Here is a 17,451-nt window from a genome sequence, read left to right as displayed (position 1 = left end):
CTGGGCCTGCTGCCCTCCACCACTCTGGGCCTGCTGCCCTCCACCACTCTGGGCCTGCTGCCCTCCACCACTCTGGGCCTGCTGCCCTCCACCACTCTGGGCCTGCTGCCCTCCACCACTCTGGGCCTGCTGCCCTCCACCACTCTGGTGGAGGGGTGGAACCACACATTCAGGTGGTTGAACTTGACCATGTTCTTTCCGGTCCAGATGGGGTCTACTGTGGTCATGCTGGTCTGGGATAGTGTGTAGCCGGTATGGGTGCAGTGTCATTCCCTCTGTGTCCTGCAGGAGGCAGTAGTAGAGACCAACGTGGTGCTGAGTGACAGTGTTTATCTTCAGACTGCCATCACTTTGCATCACTACAGGGTCGTCCTTGTTGCCATGGGAGCTGTCGTTCTGGACCTGGCCAAATGGGGTGTGCCAATACTGGACCATGTCTAAAGACAGAAGGATTCAGGAACATTTACTAAACATTTGTCTTATATTTGTCTTATATAAAAGGTGTGTGCCTGCCTGTGCATATACATTGAGTCATTTAGCAGACGCTCTTATCCAGAGCGACTTACAGTAAGTACAGGGACATTCTCCCTGAGGCAAGTAGGGTGAAGGGCCTTGCCCAAGGACACAACGTCATTTGGCATGGCCGGAAATCGAACCAACAACCTTCTGATTAATAGCCCGACTCCGTAACCGCTCAGCCATCTGACCCCTAGGTAACCCATAGGTCTATGTACAGTATTCAACTTCCTCAAGTGTGCGTTTGTGTGTGTGTGTAACCTTGTGACCTGTATGTGTTTGGTTCCCACACGGTAGCATCAGCTGTCCTCCTGTGTGAACCTTGACCCCTGTGGTCTGCTGCAGGATCAGAGGGCTTCTGTTTCTGGCCACACAGCCAATCAGGTGAGACCAGAGAAGCACACATCCAAGTAGCTGTGTAATAAACATCCTCACAGATTCTCTGAACTGTATGGAGAAAAAATAACTTTAATTTGAGTGTTGTGATGCGTAAATATCTGATGACCAATAAGACCTGCAGCTAATCAGAAATGTGTATGTGGAAATGTGATCATGATAGCCTAATAAAATGAAGTTTTGTATTGGATTGATTGAGGCTACTGTCAACACAAACTTTCAGAAAACTCCAGTTCACTACTGAGGATAAATATAATTTTTTAACTTACTGCTGATTCGTTTTGTTGGTCAGCCTGTCACGCCCTGGTAAATGTCTGTGTGATCTCCAGTCGCGAAGACAGTCCGGTAGAAGGTTGTATTCGCTCTCTTAGAAGAGAGTTCTCTAGAAGAGAACTGGTGAAGTGTAAAGTGCAGTTTCTCACATGACACTTGTGTGTCCGGTCCCAAGATGTTAAAGATTAATGGCATCATCAGGAGCAGAAGGCGTCTGTGATGCCACTAGCACTACAAATTACGGTAGTTACTTCAGAAGTATAGTTTTTTTTGTCATTCTTTTTACCTTGACCATTCTTTTTAGTTTTATTCGCCCTCGAGCTTATTTCAGTATGTATTTCTCTGTTTTCACTGCTTTCGTCTGTAAATTGGATGATTTTTGGACTATCTATCTTAGCGTGATTACTGCATATTATGAATCTGTGGTATATAATTTTTGCTGGAAAGATCATAGAATGACGAATAAGCAAATAGAAATCCACTTTATCTAGTACTACCATCAAAACGCCACCAGAGGCCCCCATTCCACCTGAGTTGGATGAGGCGCTACTGAAATTATAACTTTTTACAAAGGTTTTTAGTTTTTGCTTTTAAACTGTCTGTGCCCCCTAATCGGTTATTCGTGAAATGGCATTGGTGTGTGTGAAGCATGATTAATATGTGAATACAGTTAATAATAAACGTGTTCAAATGTTTCCCCTCTGCGTGCATCACCTAAGCGTAGGCTACATTCAGAATTGCGAAACACTGCTGTCTATATATGCTTTGGCTGCCAACTTTCGTATTGCTATTCCAGCGCACAGATACGGCCAAATGAACATAGCACTCTGAATAAACTCGTTTCACATCATTTTCTTTGGGGAGGATGGTTTGGCTGCCTTACTAGCAGCAAAACAATTAGTGTACACGTACTAGTCTGTATAAGATACTGTGACACATGCTCTGTTCACCTAGCGTTTCGCGCCACGACTCCTCCTCCCCCTCCTCATGTGTGTTTGCTTCTGTCAGCTCCTCCAGCTAGAAAAACCGAGCAAGAAACCGTACATCTTCAGGAAGAGAATCGGAGACAAGGGACAACACCGACGCATCCCCGGAGAAAAGATACGTCATTGAGGGATCCCAAGCCCCAGGTAAGCTAATTAAAAACAGAGTTACCTCATGGCAATCTCAGAATCTGTTTCCTGTTTCTATGGACTTGCTTGAACTGATATTACATCTGGGAAAACACTCCCTTTCCATAAAACTTCGTGAATTGCACGGGTAGTTGAGAGTTGCATGTAAAATGCAATAGATAAGTCCACCACTTGCCTGCTTTTTAATTTAATGTATACTTTTTGTTAGAACAAAAACATCAATAAGCTACAGCGGCGTTTATATAGAAGTTTTCAAAAAAGTGAGTAAAATGTCTGCTGAATCTAAATAGTCCACAGCTGGTTCCTGTGACTCATTTCAACATAGTTTAGCCGGCCATGATGGTCTTAAGAATGAGGTTATTGTTCCATAGTTTGGTCGCAGTGTTGATATTGGTCTTCAAGAGCCGCAACACGGAACCACACCCTACTCTGTGATGTTACACTCGTTTTGGTATCCGGTGTAGTTCATCCACAGAATATGTACCGTCTCCCCGCATGCTACTTAGAACGAAAAAGAGAGCAGAAAGATTGAAAGAATACGAGGAGGAATCGATGACAGTCTAGTTTACAAACGGACTGATTTTGACAGGTGGAGATCATGTTATTCCCCCCCCTCCCCCCCTGCCTGTCAGCCTGCCATGGGCATTTCCAGTGATGCCCATCTCCATATCATTGACCTTCTCCCTGCCACCTCAGTTTCTCTGCACAGAGATGTTATAGTTCTGCTCACGAGGAATAGTTCTTACCTGGGAGTAAATTAATCATATCTTCATGGTGCAGGATTCCGTTGCTTTCATAGTGGTACCTTACGGTTAAACATGACTGTTATCTCTCCTCACCATCTCTCTATTTACTTCCCGGTACAGGGAAGAGATGGAGAAGATGAATTATTAATCATTGGTTACAGACACTACCCTTGCAGAGATTGCACACAACCACATCTGGATGTTAACCTCAGAGTGCGGTATGTGAAGTGCTGGCTTTCTGCAACAGACTGCCTTTAATATGATTACAGTCCCTCTACATCCCATGAATGGACTCCATTGCAACCAGTAACCTGGTCAGACCTGCCGTAGGACCACAGAACATGAATTCACTACGCGTTACTCCATAGTTCATGAGTGGATTCTAATGCTTGTCTGTTTCATCACATCTGACGCTAGTATATCGTTCTGTGGCTGGAATGCAGTTCTTTTTTCAGAGAGCCAGTAAACGTAGTGTTTGTTTCGCTGCCCTGTCATGTGACTGGATCTCTGTGTGTGTTTGTTTGGCGTGTGTGTATGTCCTGTGTAAAAGGAGGATAAACACGTTATGTGTGTGAGTCAGTGTCGGACCCGAGTCATGGGACAACAAACTGCTCACACACACTCTCTCTAATACTGTCATTACAGACCCAATACCACAACAATATGTGCTTGGTTATCCAGAAAACATCCATGTTACCATCTAGGGGCTTGCCCTTGTTGAAAGAAGTAAACTTTAACTATTCCAGTGTTTCTAATGTAACAGCTTGCTCTTGAACTCTTTCTCTACTGTTGTCATGGAGACAAAGTCACGAAGCCAGTCTTCTCTCTGTAACAGTCGAAACATTCTTTCTCTCCATACAGCTTCAGAGAGGATCCCACGGAGACTGTTTTAATAAAAGTGTGTGTGTGTTTTGACAGTGTGTTTGTAACGAGGGGGTGTGTGTGTTTTGACAGTGTGTTTGTAACGAGGGGGTGTGTGTGTTTTGACAGTGTGTTAGTAACGAGGGTGTGTGTGTGTGTGTGTGTGTGTGTGTGTGTGTGTGTGTGTGTCTCCAGGGGGATGGTGGTGTCGTACGAAGGCCAGTCCTTCTCCTCCCTGAGGAAGCAGTGTCAGCAGAGCGGAGGTCTGTTTGAAGACCCTCTCTTCCCCGCCTCTGACCAGTCCCTCTTCTACCAGGCCAACACCATAGGCCACATCACATGGAAGAGACCCAAGGTTGGTGTGGGTCTCCCTGATCAGAGCGTGAGGGAGAGGGCGGGGGGGGGGGGGGGGGTCAGACAAGGTCGCAAACACAGCATGTGGAATGGTTGGAATTTGCTCTCTACGGATTCCTATTCAACTGGCCTTGAATTTCAATGTGTGTGTGTGTGTGTGTGTGTTTGCATTTTCACAACTTTGACCTGCAGTAGTTACCTCTCTCTCTAATACCAGCAGTACATTAGGAGGCCTGTTTTCAAAAGTGTCTTTCCACGGTCAAATAGTGAACAAGTGTTTGACGTTTGTACATGCCTGACTTGCATTGACCTAGCCAAAGCTGTGTGTGTGTGTGGTTGGTTGCTATAATTTTACATAAATGTATCAGATTACCTGGACCACAATGGTCACATAATGACTGGAATGGATCCTTGTTATCCTGTGAGTGGGCCTATTTCCTGTCTCTAGTGTATCTCCTCTCTGGGGTTCAGTACCCGCTGGAGTGACAGATGTGAGGGCTGAGTGGCATGACCACGCGTCCCCACGCGTCCAGGCTGTGGGCTGGGAGACACCCTGCCCCTACCTCTTGATATACTACAGACGGGAGTTCCTGGATCTAGTGTTTTATGCTGCTGTTGCTTCGCTCCTCTTTCTGGCCCCACCGTCTTAACCATGGGGGTCTAGCTTCCCTGTGTGTGTGTGTGTGTGTGTGTGTGTGTGTCTCTCTCTCTCTCTCTCTCTCTTGCTTGCTCTGTGTCTCTCTCTCTCTCTCTCTCTCTCTTGCTTGCTCTGTGTCTCTCTCTCTCTCTCTATGTCTCTCTCTCTTGCTTGCTCTGTGTCTCTCTCTCTCTCTATGTCTCTCTCTCTATGTCTCTCTCTCTCTCTCTCTCTCTCTCTCTCTTGCTCTGTGTCTCTCTCTCTGTCTCTCTCTTGCTCCTGTCTCTCTCTCTGTGTCTCTTTCTCTCTCTGTGTCTCTCTCTCTGTGTCTCTCTCTTGCTCTGTGTCTCTCTGTGTGCTCTCTATCGCTATCTCGAGGTGTGACAAAGCAAATACAAAGCCTCCCATTGATGCCATTATGGAACAATGATCTTTACGGATATATGAACCGGATAGAGGGAGGAGAAAGAGACATTCACAGTCTGTGTACTCCTCACTCAGAGAGAGAGAGAAAGGGATATTCATGAGAAAGAGACGAGTGATAGAATATGCTGTTTGACAGACAGAAACAGTACATGCTGACTAATGACCAGGAGGAAATCCCAGAGAAGGAGGTAGAGAAATTGTGTTTGAGAGAAAGAAGCCGTACAAATGGACTGGTGACCAGGAAGAAATCACATCCATCCATGATGATGATGATGACGAGGAAGAGTGAGTGATCATGCAGGAATGTGTTCCCCGAGCCAGCTGGGCTCATGTTCAGTCTTGTGCCGAGGTTCAGTCTGCCGCCTTAGCCCCTGACTGAGCCCTGTGTTCAGCAGAGACTGTGTGCAGCAACAACTCTGAACGCAGCGACTCTGAACGCAGCCTGTCTGCTCCCCGTGGTGGCTGGCGAACGCAGCGTTGAGCAGGGAGCCTGAACACACCTTGACAGCTGCATGGCCCCTGGGAGAACACACTCACAGATGTGTGGAGAGGGGGGGGGGGGGGAGAATTGGAGACCGACAGAGAAGGAGTTATGTGAGAAAACAACCCACAGAGTTGGAGACTGAGTGAGACTGTCTTTAGAGAAGGGCTGAGGGAGGTGAGACTGACAGGTTACTCAGCGATAGATTGTTCTCCTGTGGGTCTCCAATGGGTCATGTTCAGCTCCCTAAACCACAGGACTCGAAATACAGATTTGTCGCTTTAGTTTTTCGACCTACCTTAATTCCTAATCTTGTTGTCACCTGGCTGAGCTCTGCTCTGTTGTGTAATAGAACGCCTAAAACTGGTCGGACCAGTAGATGCGACAGCGTACACCAGGTTACTCCCTTCCAGATGTTGGGATCAGAGATGTTAAAAGGGGCCTGGGCGCCACCCCTCTGTCAGTCTGCTACACCGCTGCCCTCTACTTACACTGTGGTCCGGCCTGCACCACCACAAAGCCTGGGCCTCTCCTACCGCTCTACGCAGGGATGCTGCTCCCTAATGGGGCTCGGCAGGCATCAGGCGGTGGGCGGGGAACAAGGAAGGGAGGGGAAACCGGTTTGTTAATTATCTTGTGGTTCCAGGCCCGCCCGCCCATGCCCTCCACCCCACCCAACTATTAGTGGGCAGCTCAGAAGACAGATAACATGTTTACTCTCTTTTGATGGAAAAAGACTGGCGGAAATGTGGTCACTGCTATTGATGTTTTGTGAAAAGAAAGTGAAACTCGCCCTGATTCACCTGTTTCCCTCTCTCTTCTCCCTCTCTTTCTGCCTGAAGGACCTGTGTTCAGATCCCCACCTGTTTGTGAATGGAATCAGCGCCCACGACCTGAACCAAGGCCAGCTGGGGAACTGCTGGTTTGTTGCCGCTTGTTCCAGCCTGGCTTCCAGAGAAGCCCTCTGGCAGAAGGTGTGTGTGTTTGTTTCTGAGGAACTGAGGGTGTGTTCTTGTGTTCTATGTGGGAGGTCATAATGTGTGACTTTGTAGCACCTGCGTGGATGTGAATCTCGACACACACGGGTGTTCCTTTAAATCAATGAGTCATGCTCGAGGAAAGGTGAGCAGTACTGGCTCTTCCTGGAGCCGAGCCCAGGTGGAAGCACTGCGTTTGGGGATCAGTAAGCCGTAGGTCCCCTGGTCTCACCTGGAGCCATGACCCGAGAGACAGACAGAAGGAAGGACAGAGACGAGTGTCTCAGGGTGAGGGGGGGAGAACAGCATGTTGTTCAAACTCCACTTGGAACTGTGTGTCCTTGTGTCTGTGTGTTTCCACTGAGTTCTCCAGATTCATCACTCTGGGTTGTCTCAGAGGGTTGTCCTGGTTCTCTGTGTTCCTGCCCACCATGTTCTCCTCATAGACCTGCCGTCCTCCCAGGATCCTCCGTGTTTTTCCAAGCCTGTCTGGGGCTGGAACATCACCTCCACGTGCAGGCAGCCTCTCAGCAGGGACTCTGCCAGCTCTCAGAGAAACAGTCCAGTCGACTCCCAGCTGGAGTTACTGCTGGCATAATTAGACCCTAGAATTTTCCTTTCCTCTTTTCTGTAAGGCTTCGTAATCAACACCACAAGGGAGGGAGGGAGGGAGGGAGGGGGGGAGGGGGCGAGGGGTAAGAGTCAAACGAGGAGAGCTGGAGGGAGAGAAAGCGACAGACAGAGACTGGTTCTCATCACAGTCGCGTCTGATAATCTGGCAGTGTTTCCTGTAAGGGCCAGGGGTCTGGTTCATCCAGGAAACAGCTGGTGTGTTTGAGGCACTGCTCTAACAGGCTAATCAACCTTCTGGGACAGAGAACACACACACACACACACACACAGCAGCCTGCCAAACCCCTCTCGGCTTTATGGCAGTTAAAACACTTGGTTCAGTAACCTACATCCTCCACACCGCTAGCCTAATGACGGCCCCGGGCCCTGTGCATGGGCTGTTGTCAGGCATGACAGTCGATCACAGATCAGGACAGGAGGGAGAGTTTGGTTTGGGAGCTAGATTGTGCGCCGCGGGGCTGAGGCGAGATGTCTCCTGAGGATTCCGTTCAAGGTTCCATAACGATGCAGAGCCGCTAGCTAAGCTGTCGCCTCTCCTCTGCTGGTCAGGATAGACAACGTGCCGGGGGGTGGGGTGTGTGTGTGTGTGTGTCGTCTGGGTTGGAAGGCCGTAGGGGGAGTGTGTTGTGATGCTGAGGAGGAGTAATGGAAGTTAATGGGCTGTTTGTGTTAGACTGATGGAGGCGGAGGAACGCTGTCTTCCACCTCCATTAGACACATAGAACTAATGAGAACACAGTCCCTCTGTCTGTCTCTCTCTCTGTCTCTCTCATGCTCTCTCTGTCTCTCTCTCTGTCCCCCCCCTCTCTGTCTCTCTCTCTCTCTTGCTCTGTCTCTCTCTCCCCTCTCTCTTTCTCGCTCTCTCGCATGCTTTCTCTCTCATTCTCTCTTTCTCGCTCTCTCTCATATGCTCTCTCTCTCCCCCCCCCCCCCTGCTGTAGACTGGTGACTGTCCATGCTGTGAACACATGCTCATGGTACATGTGTTTCCTGAGCAGCCTCTCCACTTGGTAGTCCTAGTCAAGAGGGCTGTCTGCCCACCTGAGCCCCCCTCTTCCCAACGTCGTGTGTGTGTGTGTGTGTGCGCGCCTGTGTGTGTGTTTCAGAGAATGATTTGGGGCTCTCTATTGATTGGCCTACTGTAGCAATGAACAATAGCTAAAGTTAGCCCGTGGCTGCACCCATGACACTGTTCTGCTAGCGCTGTTCTGTTCAGCTCTGCTCTGCACTGTTCTCCTCTGCTCTGCTCTGTTCTGCGCTGCACTGCTCTGTTCTGCGCTGCACTGCTCTGTTCTGCGCTGCTCTGTTCTGCACTGCTCTGTTTTGTTCTGCTCTGCTCTGCACTGCTCTGCTCTGTTCTGCGCTGCACTACTCTGTTCTGCGCTGCTCTGTTCTGCTCTGCTCTGTTCTGCTCTGTTCTCCCCAGACACCAAGCCCAGCACACACAGAGACCAGACAGGCGGAGTACTGATAGATCTGTTTAATATGTTACCCAACACAGGACACATAGAGCAGATGTTTATGACAGGCGGACATGCAGTACATCTAGTAACCATAGCGATTTGGGTTGGGGGAGGTGTTTGCAGATAAGTTGCCCCTCCAACATTTTCCAACGATGATAATATAAACGAGACATTCAGGATCTATGCACTCACCGTTTTGATTCATTCCCACGTGTCTTTTCAAATTATTTTAAAGTATTCTCTCCACACGTTAGAAACGCACACAAAAAAAAGACAGATTTAAGTGGAGACCAAAACACAGAAGGGAGCTATAACAAGTAGAGCTGGAGTTCAGCTGTGCGCTACGTGGGAGCCCGGACGACCGTGTCCTCCTCCTCTCGTCCGCTGCGTGCCCAGGGGTGAAAGGTCGCGCTCAGTTCTCCTCAAACTCCACAGTGCAGCTGAGCTTGGAGGCGTCCGTGCCCTCCTTGAAGGCAAACAGGAAGTACATGACCTTCCTCACCTTGGCTAGCTCGGCGATCCTCTCTCCAAACTCCTGGATGTCCGCCTCCAGGAACTTGAGGGGCGTGTCGTCGGGGTCGCCCGCGTTCCTCCAGAAGGTTCCCACAGGCTCCAGCAGCTGGCGTGTCATCAGGTTGGTCAGGTCTGGGGTCCACAGCTGGCAGATCCCGCTGACCGTCACCCGGCCCTGGCCCGCCAGGCTGACGTGCCAGCGGGAGAAGCGGAGGTCCTGGGTGGAGAAGTCCAGCCGGTAGATGGCTTCATGAGGGAGGAGAAGACGCTCACCGTCTTGACGCTTCTGACCCGGGCGCTGGAGGAACGCCGCGCGGTGACGCATCAACTGGAGGAGGAGAGGAGAGGAGAGGAGAGGAGAGGAGAGGAGAGGAGAGGAGAGGAGAGGAGAGGAGAGGAGAGGAGAGGAGAGGAGAGGAGAGGAGAGGAGAGGAGAGGAGAGGAGAGGAGAGGAGAGGAGAGGAGAGGAGAGGAGAGGAGAGGAGAGGAGAGGAGAGGAGAGGAGAGGAGAGGAGAAGAAGTGCTGCATTGGAGAAGAGATGACATGACTAGTGTTGTCACCATCACCACGCTCACACCAACTAACCCCATCTCAACAATGTGAACCCCGTCTAAACCACATCCACCTTACCTGTCTAAACCACATCCACCTTACCTGTCTAAACCACATCCACCTTACCTGTCTAAACCACATCCACCTTACCTCTGTCAGAGACGAGTCCTCCGTGAAGCTCATCTCCAGAGTCTTGGAGGGGGAGTCTGCCGTGTCAGTGTCCGCGTGAATGCTCATCCTCCTGGGATAGGGAGAGGGCCCTGTCTGGATGTTGTGGGGGGGGGTCTGGCTCAGGCTCTCTGGATGTTTCTCTCCCACTGCCTCTCTTCTGCCTCTCTTCTGGCTCTGCCTGTGGCTCTGTGTGTCTGACTGACTAGTTCTAAAACTCTCCTCCTCTTATGTCATCTCTCTCTGTCCCCTCCCTTTTTCCTCTCATTCACCTCACCTCCCCTCGCTCTCTCCCTCTCTCTCTCTCTCTCTCTCTCTCTCTCTCTCTCTCTCTCTCTCTCTCTCTCTCTCTCTCTGTCTCTCTCTCCCTCTCTCTCTCCCTCTCTCTCTCCCTCCCTCTCTGTCCCTCTCTTTGCTCCCCTGAGGGCAGTATGGATGGTCTGGTTGGGGCTCTATTGATTGTGCTATGTACAGTGAGGGTGGGGGGCTGGATACATGAGGGAGGGTGTGGGTATAGTTAAAGTGAGAACAGGGGTGGGGGGGGGGTGCCGTGCCGACTTATGTGTGATGTCACTAAGCAACAGGCGCGGATGACGTGAGACGAGGAACTGTGGGACGCTGCTGAGGGCTTCTGGGAGTCTGGCTGGTCATAGCTCACTGGCTTGTTTTATTTATGGCACACACACACACACACACACACAACACAGCAGTCGTGTGTGTGTGTGTGAATACATGGGATAAACCTTCCTCTGCCAGGAATTGTTCCTCCTTAACAGCGACGGCCCCTCTCCACCACAGGTCATTCCTGACTGGAAGGACCAGGAATGGGACAAGCCAGAATCCTACGCCGGAATCTTCCACTTCCGCTTCTGGCGTTTTGGCCAGTGGGCTGACGTAGTCATTGACGACCGGTTGCCGACGGTGAACAATGGCGAGCTGGTGTACTGTCATTCCAACGACAGCAACGAGTTCTGGAGCGCGCTGGTGGAGAAGGCTTATGCAAAGTAAGCCCGTCCACCAATCACAGCAGAGGGAACGGGTCACATGTTTGTACGAAGTTGTGTATTAGGGCTTCCCTGGAGAATGACCTTTTCGTGGTGTGTGTGTGCGTGTGTGTGTGTGTGTGTAGGCTCCATGGCTGCTACGAGGCTCTGGACGGGGGGAACACGGCTGACGCCCTGGTGGACTTCACCGGGGGCGTGTCGGAGCCCCTGGACCTGGTGGAAGACAGGCTGAAGGACGACCAGGACAAACGCAGCGAGCTGTTTGAGAGAGTCCTCAAGGTCCACAACAGAGGAGGCCTCATCAGCTGCTCCATACGGGTACACACATGCACACACACACTCGCTCACGCACACACGCACACACACACTCGCTCACGCACACCTCTCTTCCTTCAGGTTGAATATCTGCCCTCTCAGAATGACTGACGGGTCATGAAGCTAAAAACATGTCAAAGTAATAAAAGGAGGTTTAATCGTGTGTCCTGTGTGTGTGTGCGTTGCCAGGCGACGTCGTCGGCGGAGATGGAGGCGCGTCTGGAGTGCGGCCTGGTGAAGGGCCACGCCTACGCGGTGACGGACGTGAGGAAGGTGCGACTGGGCCACGGGCTGCTGGCCTTCTTCAGGTCCGACAAGCTCACCATGATCCGCATGAGAAACCCCTGGGGACAGAGGGAGTGGAACGGACCCTGGAGTGACAGGTGTGTGTGTGTGTGTCCCCAGTGTTTCCTCTAGGATTTTTTGTTGCAGTGGGGGCAGGTCTGTCCGAACTCTGCTTCATTTGATCTTGATAGGCTAAGCATTCTGTTGCAAATAATAACAATAAACCCACTATTAATTCAAACTACTTAAGCATAATACTGCACCTAAAATACAAACGTGAGCAAGGGCAGCAATCGCTGTTGAATGAACAGACGTGCAATTTATCTAGCAGGGGAAGAATACAAACAACAAAAATCACCAGTTAACTTAATGTAAATTTGCAAGACTATAGACTATAGACTAATACAATAACAGGCTTAAATGAACTGACAACATAAGTTATACGACTCACAGTTCTCAAGGACTCACACATGCAATCTCAACTGCGGTGTGAAGCGCGTGTCCGTGCTATTCTCCGACATGCACTCTAACAATCACTGCTGATAGACGGCCTTTTGTACAGCCCTATTTCTGACACTGTGGCAGCATAAAGGTTGCTGTGGCGGGCCGCCAGAGCTAAACACTGTGTCATGATGCTTGCACAAATACATTATTGGGACATTCTGCTACATGTTCTAGCTCTCTTTTTAAATGGGCCTCTGTCTGCAGCTCTGAGGAGTGGCAGAAGGTGAGCAAAAGTGTGAGAGAGCAGATTGGGGTGACCGTGCAGGATGACGGAGAGTTCTGGTGAGTACCACGACCTCTGACCCCGACCGTTTAAACCTTCAACCATCCCCAGGCTGCCACTGCTCCCTTTAGCCTGACATGTCCCTCTGTCCTCCCTCCCTCTGTCCTCCCTCCCTCTGTCCTCCCTCCCTCCCTCTGTCCTCCCTCTGTCCTCCCTCTGTCCTCCCTCCCTCTGTCCTCCCTCCCTCTGTCCTCCCTCCCTCCTTCTGTCCTCCCTCCCTCCCTCTGTCCTCCCTCCCTCTGTCCTCCCTCCCTCCCTCTGTCCTCCCTCCCTCCCTCTGTCCTCCCTCCCTCCCTCTGTCCTCCCTCCCTCCCTCTGTCCTCCCTCCCTCTGTCCTCCCTCCCTCTGTCTCCCCCTCCCTCTGTCCTCCCTCCCTCTGTCCTCCCTCCCTCTGTCCTCCCTCCCTCCCTCTGTCCTCCCTCCCTCTGTCCTCCCTCCCTCCCTCCCTCTGTCCTCCCTCCCTCCCTCTGTCCTCCCTCCCTCCCTCTGTCCTCCCTCCCTCCCTCTGTCTTCCCTCCCTCTGTCCTCCCTCCCTCCCTCTGTCCTCCCTCTCTCCCTCCCTCTGTCCTCCCTCCCTCCCTCTGTCCTCCCTCCCTCCCTCTGTCCTCCCTCCCTCCCTCTGTCCTCCCTCCACCCCTCCGTCCCTCCCTCCCTTTCTCCCTCCCTCTGCGTTCAGGATGACGTTTGATGACTTCTGTGAGCACTACACAGACCTGATCCTGTGTCGCCTCATCAACACGTCCTACCTGAGCTTCCACAAGACCTGGGAGGAATCCGCCATGACGGGCGCCTGGCAACGCCTCGACGACCCGCTGACCAACCGCTCGGGAGGCTGCACCAACAACAAACACACCTTCCTCCAGAACCCACAGGTGTGTGTGTGTTTTACATGTGTGTGTGTGAGGTTGTGTGCTTATGTAACGTGTGTGTGTGTGTCTCCACAGTACGTGTTTGACGTGAAGAAGCCCGAGGACGAGGTGTTGGTCTGTCTTCAGCAGAAAGACAAGAGAGCTCGCCTTCGAGAGGGCAAGGGAGAAAACCTGGCTATCGGCTTCGAAATCCACAGGGTGTGTGTTTGTCCTTGAGAAAGCATCTCAAACACAGGCAGTGGATTGAACGTGTGTGTGTGTGTGTGTGTGTGTACAGGTGGAGATGAACAGGACGTACCGCATGCACATCCCTCAGCAGAAGGTCGGGGGGAGTGTTTACATCAACTCCCGGAGTGTGTTCCTCCGCATCGATCTGAAAGAGGGCCGCTACGTCATCATCCCTACGACCTTTGACCCCTGTCTGGAGGGAGACTTCCTGCTCCGAACTTTCACTGATGTCCCGTCAGACAGCAAGTAAGGAGCCACCCCCCCCCCCCCCCACACACACACACAGACACACACACAGACACACACACAGACACACACACACAGACACACACACACACTGATTCTGTGTTCACCCACACTCACTCCTCCTGCCCTGTCGTCCGTCCCAGGGAGCTGACGGTGCACGAGCCCCCCCAGACCTGCTGGACGGGGATGTGTGGCTTCCCCTCCCTGGTCACCCAGGTTCACGTGCTGCAGGCCGACGGACTGGCTGGACAGGACTCCAACGGAGGTAGGAGCTGTCTGGACCCGGAGCTGTCTGTCTGTCTGGGCCTGGAGCTGTCTGTCTGTCTGGGCCTGGAGCTGTCTGTCTGTCTGGGCCTGGAGCTCTCTGTCTGGGCCTGGAGCTGTCTGTCTGTCTGGGCCTGGAGCTGTCTGTCTGTCTGGGCCTGGAGCTGTCTGTCTGTCTGGGCCTGGAGCTCTCTGTCTGGGCCTGGAGCTCTCTGTCTGGGCCTGGAGCTGTCTGTCTGTCTGGGCCTGGAGCTGTCTGTCTGTCTGGACCCGGAGCTGTCTGTCTGTCTGGGCCTCGAGCTGTCTGTCTGTGTTTATAGTGTTCTGATGCCATCTAGTGGCTACATCCCGGTGTATCATCATGGCTGAACTTCGCAGGTTAATGTGTTTAGTTCACAGACATGTCTGTGTGTGTGTGTCCTGCAGCCTCCGACCCGTACGTGATCATCAGGTGTGAGGGGGAGAAGGTTCGCTCTCCGGTCCACAAAGACACCCGCAGCCCTGCGTTCGACACCAAGGCTGTGTTCTACAGGAAGAAGGCCCAGAAGCCCATCCAGATAGAGGTGTGTTACCTGACCGTGTGGGAGGCAGCACACTCAACTGTCTCTAGCATACTCACTCTTCTTACCTCTCTCTCTCTCTCTCCTTCTATCACACTTCCACCCCTCTTTCTCTTGCTCTCCTTCTCTCTCCTGTCTTCTTCTCCCTCTTCTCAGATCTACAACAGGAACATCCTGATGGATTCCTTCCTTGGTCATGTGACCTTGACCCCTGACTCCAATGAACTCATGCAGCTGCACACGGTGCACCTGAGAGAGGGAAATCGCCAAGACAACGACCTGCCCGGCACGCTCACCATCACCCTGCTGACGAGCAACGTGCTCACCAACATCTGAACCACACACACACACACACACACACACAGCATCAACATTTACCCCCACACGCCTACATATCACCTGATCAGACGTCCGCTTCTGTACTCTACTCCTGTAACTTCCTCATTCAAACTTTTGACAGCCCTCCCTCCTCCCTATCCAGCGCTGGGATTGGACAAGCCATAACCACTTTGTCCAGTAGGAGACAGCAGAGCCATGCTGAGGCCAGTAAAAGAGTATGATTGGTCAAAAGTGCCTGTGTCTGTATAGACAGCCTATATATGTGATGTGGTGTAGAAATATACATGTGCTAACACTGTACATCTTTATATGACATGTCATCATTATACATCATATACGAATCAGGACATTTTCTCTTTCTAGTATTATTTGCCAAATGTTTAACTGTATATTAAGTGATTTATCTGGACATATCTGCTGGTGGGACCAAAAATACAGTAGCCATACCTCACTGTCAACAATGTACCAACTATAACCAATCTAAACCACTGACCACAGCCTTCACAAGGTCAGTGCCGGTTTTGTGGGTGGTGTTGTACCAGTCTTGCCCACAGGGGGCAGCACAGATTAAGCCCAGGATCATCCAGGCCTCCTTTCAGCTGCTCAGTTTAGCACCAATTCAGTTTACTTAACTTTTACTCAATTGAAGTTCACAAAAATGTGTTTACCAAACAATTTCAGCCTAACAAGACGCACGTTGTCGTGTTTCGTTTTAAATTTGTCCTAAATGTGTAGATTGATGAATACTGTGTCATGTTTACCTATAACACAGAACTGATATATATCGTACATGTGTTGAAGTGCCTCCCTTTGACTTTGCTGTTCCTGTTTTTATAGTTCTTCCTTCATCCCAGCTGTGTTCTTAGCAGGCATGTGTTGGCTGCAGTCTAGGGACTATCGTTTTTAGAATACAAATTCACAGTAGGTGATTTTATGCTCTCAGGAGAACCTAACATAAGTGAGTACAGTCTGGTGGCTGGGAACTGGGTTAGGTCGACCAGACAGCCAGTCTTGATGTTGGATGGTGGTCCACTGTGATTGGTCAGAGAGAGTCTTCCAGTCAGAAGCTCTGTGTCTGGACAGTCTATTCATTCACCTACGGCGAGGAGATTAAGTTAAAGTTTCACAGTAAAACTGCTGCACTTAAAAACGAAACTCTCTTAAGTCCTTATCTTTGTTTTCAATTGAGTTTCAAAGTTTACAGTCTAAACGATATGTCCATATCTGTACAAGCAACCAAATGAACTGGACAGATGCATCTGTCGGTTTTCACTGTTTGGATGTTTACATGGCTCGGATGTTGCAGAAGCCTTTTTCTACGGGTTATAAGGTCAACTTCACTCTGTTCTCTTTTATATTCTCAATCCTGTTTACTGTGATTATCTTTATTGTATTAAACGCAACTTACAATGACATTGTGTTGAGGAACATGTGTCTGTGCTTCCTTTACATTTGTTTTCTTGGTGTTTTTAATGTGTGTGTGTGTGTGTGTGTGTGTGTGTGTGTGTGTGCGCTCCTGTTCATTGTGTGTATTGACTGACACCCTGAGTGCCACTCTTCACCCTGCTGGGACTCAGTGAAGTGTGAGGAACCCTCTCATCAGCCTGCCTCTCTCTGAACCACTGCCATGACCTTTACCTCCACAACACCATGACGTCTGGAGGATTGAAGGACTGTGTCTGTGGGGTTTGTGATGCAAGGGTTAGTGGCTGTTTTAGGAGTGTGCGGAGATGTCTTGGGTGTGTGATAGAACAAGCCTACAGAACTGTATGGGTGTGTGTGTGTGTGTGTGTAAGAGTGCTCCTGTACTGGAGCGTAAGAGTACTGTATGTGTTTGACCTTACTGTGTCGCGCCTCAATGCCCCCCACCGGCTTCCACCCCCTCTCTCTCAGTCCCTCTTTCTGTCTGTCTCTCTCTCTCTCATGCTCTCATGCTCTCTCTCTCTCTCTCTCTCTCTGCCCCCCCTCCCTCCCTTTTTCTCTGTAATGGGGATCAGTGTGGCAGTGAATGAGCTGGTTTCCGTGTCACAGCTAATACTTCAGAGAGAGGGAGTAGAGCCAGACTTGATACTGTCACAGCAGGTGTTGTTGCAAGTCGCAGAGGAAGACGTGAGAGAGATTGTCCTCCTCTGTCCCTCATCCCTTCATCCACCAGTCCCCTGGGGACCTCACGAAGACCTGGACACCCGTCCGGAAGGAGGGAGGGAGAGACAGAAAGAAGAGATTTCAAGACCACTCTTGAGGTGAGAGTTACAGAGGCTTATAGAGTCACCACTAAGCTGCTTAGGGGTGTGTGTTAAAGAGACCAGGTTTCTTTTTGACATGCTTTCTGGTAGTTTAAGGTTTGATGGTAGTTTTCTTCAATGGACAGTCAGTACTTGCAGTTGAAATAGCAAGTATTTAGAATAATACAGGTGTGAAACT

The 17,451-nt window shown here is 50.6% G+C and overlaps 2 protein-coding genes across 2 annotated transcripts; one reads left to right on the top strand and one right to left on the bottom strand.

Annotated features, from left to right (window-relative positions):
- The first annotated feature begins 1,996 nt into the window (after window positions 1–1,996).
- LOC124463802 (calpain-5-like) lies at window positions 1,997–16,440 on the top strand. The gene is made up of 13 exons (XM_047015563.1): window positions 1,997–2,315; window positions 4,121–4,280; window positions 6,666–6,797; window positions 10,929–11,134; window positions 11,260–11,452; window positions 11,639–11,832; window positions 12,443–12,520; window positions 13,198–13,393; window positions 13,466–13,588; window positions 13,668–13,864; window positions 14,008–14,129; window positions 14,555–14,691; window positions 14,845–16,440. Exons 2-13 carry the CDS (start codon window positions 4,125–4,127, stop codon window positions 15,022–15,024), a joined length of 1,914 nt encoding a protein of 637 aa, XP_046871519.1. The 5' UTR covers window positions 1,997–2,315; window positions 4,121–4,124; the 3' UTR covers window positions 15,025–16,440.
- LOC124463804 (olfactory marker protein-like) lies at window positions 8,830–10,386 on the bottom strand. Its single transcript, XM_047015566.1, has 2 exons — window positions 10,113–10,386; window positions 8,830–9,737 (listed from the first exon to the last, which is right to left on the bottom strand). The coding sequence occupies exons 1-2, from the start codon at window positions 10,197–10,199 to the stop codon at window positions 9,309–9,311; spliced, it is 516 nt and encodes a 171-aa protein (XP_046871522.1). The 5' UTR covers window positions 10,200–10,386; the 3' UTR covers window positions 8,830–9,308.
- Window positions 16,441–17,451: the final 1,011 nt, after the last annotated feature.

This window comes from Hypomesus transpacificus, unplaced genomic scaffold (genome assembly GCF_021917145.1).
Source record: "Hypomesus transpacificus isolate Combined female unplaced genomic scaffold, fHypTra1 scaffold_308, whole genome shotgun sequence".
NCBI lineage: Eukaryota > Metazoa > Chordata > Actinopteri > Osmeriformes > Osmeridae > Hypomesus > Hypomesus transpacificus.
This window is presented reverse-complemented; position numbering and strand designations above follow the sequence as displayed.

What these genes read in the sequence shown, in the direction of transcription:
- LOC124463802 (XM_047015563.1), top strand. Translation starts at nt 4,125, where the DNA reads ATGGTGGTGTCGTACGAAGGCCAGTCCTTCTCCTCCCTGAGGAAGCAG. An exon ending in AACGGACCCTGGAGTGACAG is followed by an intron (nt 11,833 to 12,442) that starts GTGTGTGTGTGT and finishes CTCTGTCTGCAG; the next exon opens with CTCTGAGGAGTGGCAGAAGG. An exon ending in CAGGATGACGGAGAGTTCTG is followed by an intron (nt 12,521 to 13,197) that starts GTGAGTACCACG and finishes CTCTGCGTTCAG; the next exon opens with GATGACGTTTGATGACTTCT.
- LOC124463804 (XM_047015566.1), bottom strand. Translation starts at nt 10,199, where the DNA reads ATGAGCATTCACGCGGACACTGACACGGCAGACTCCCCCTCCAAGACT. An exon ending in AGGACTCGTCTCTGACAGAG is followed by an intron (nt 9,738 to 10,112) that starts GTAAGGTGGATG and finishes CTCCTCCTCCAG; the next exon opens with TTGATGCGTCACCGCGCGGC.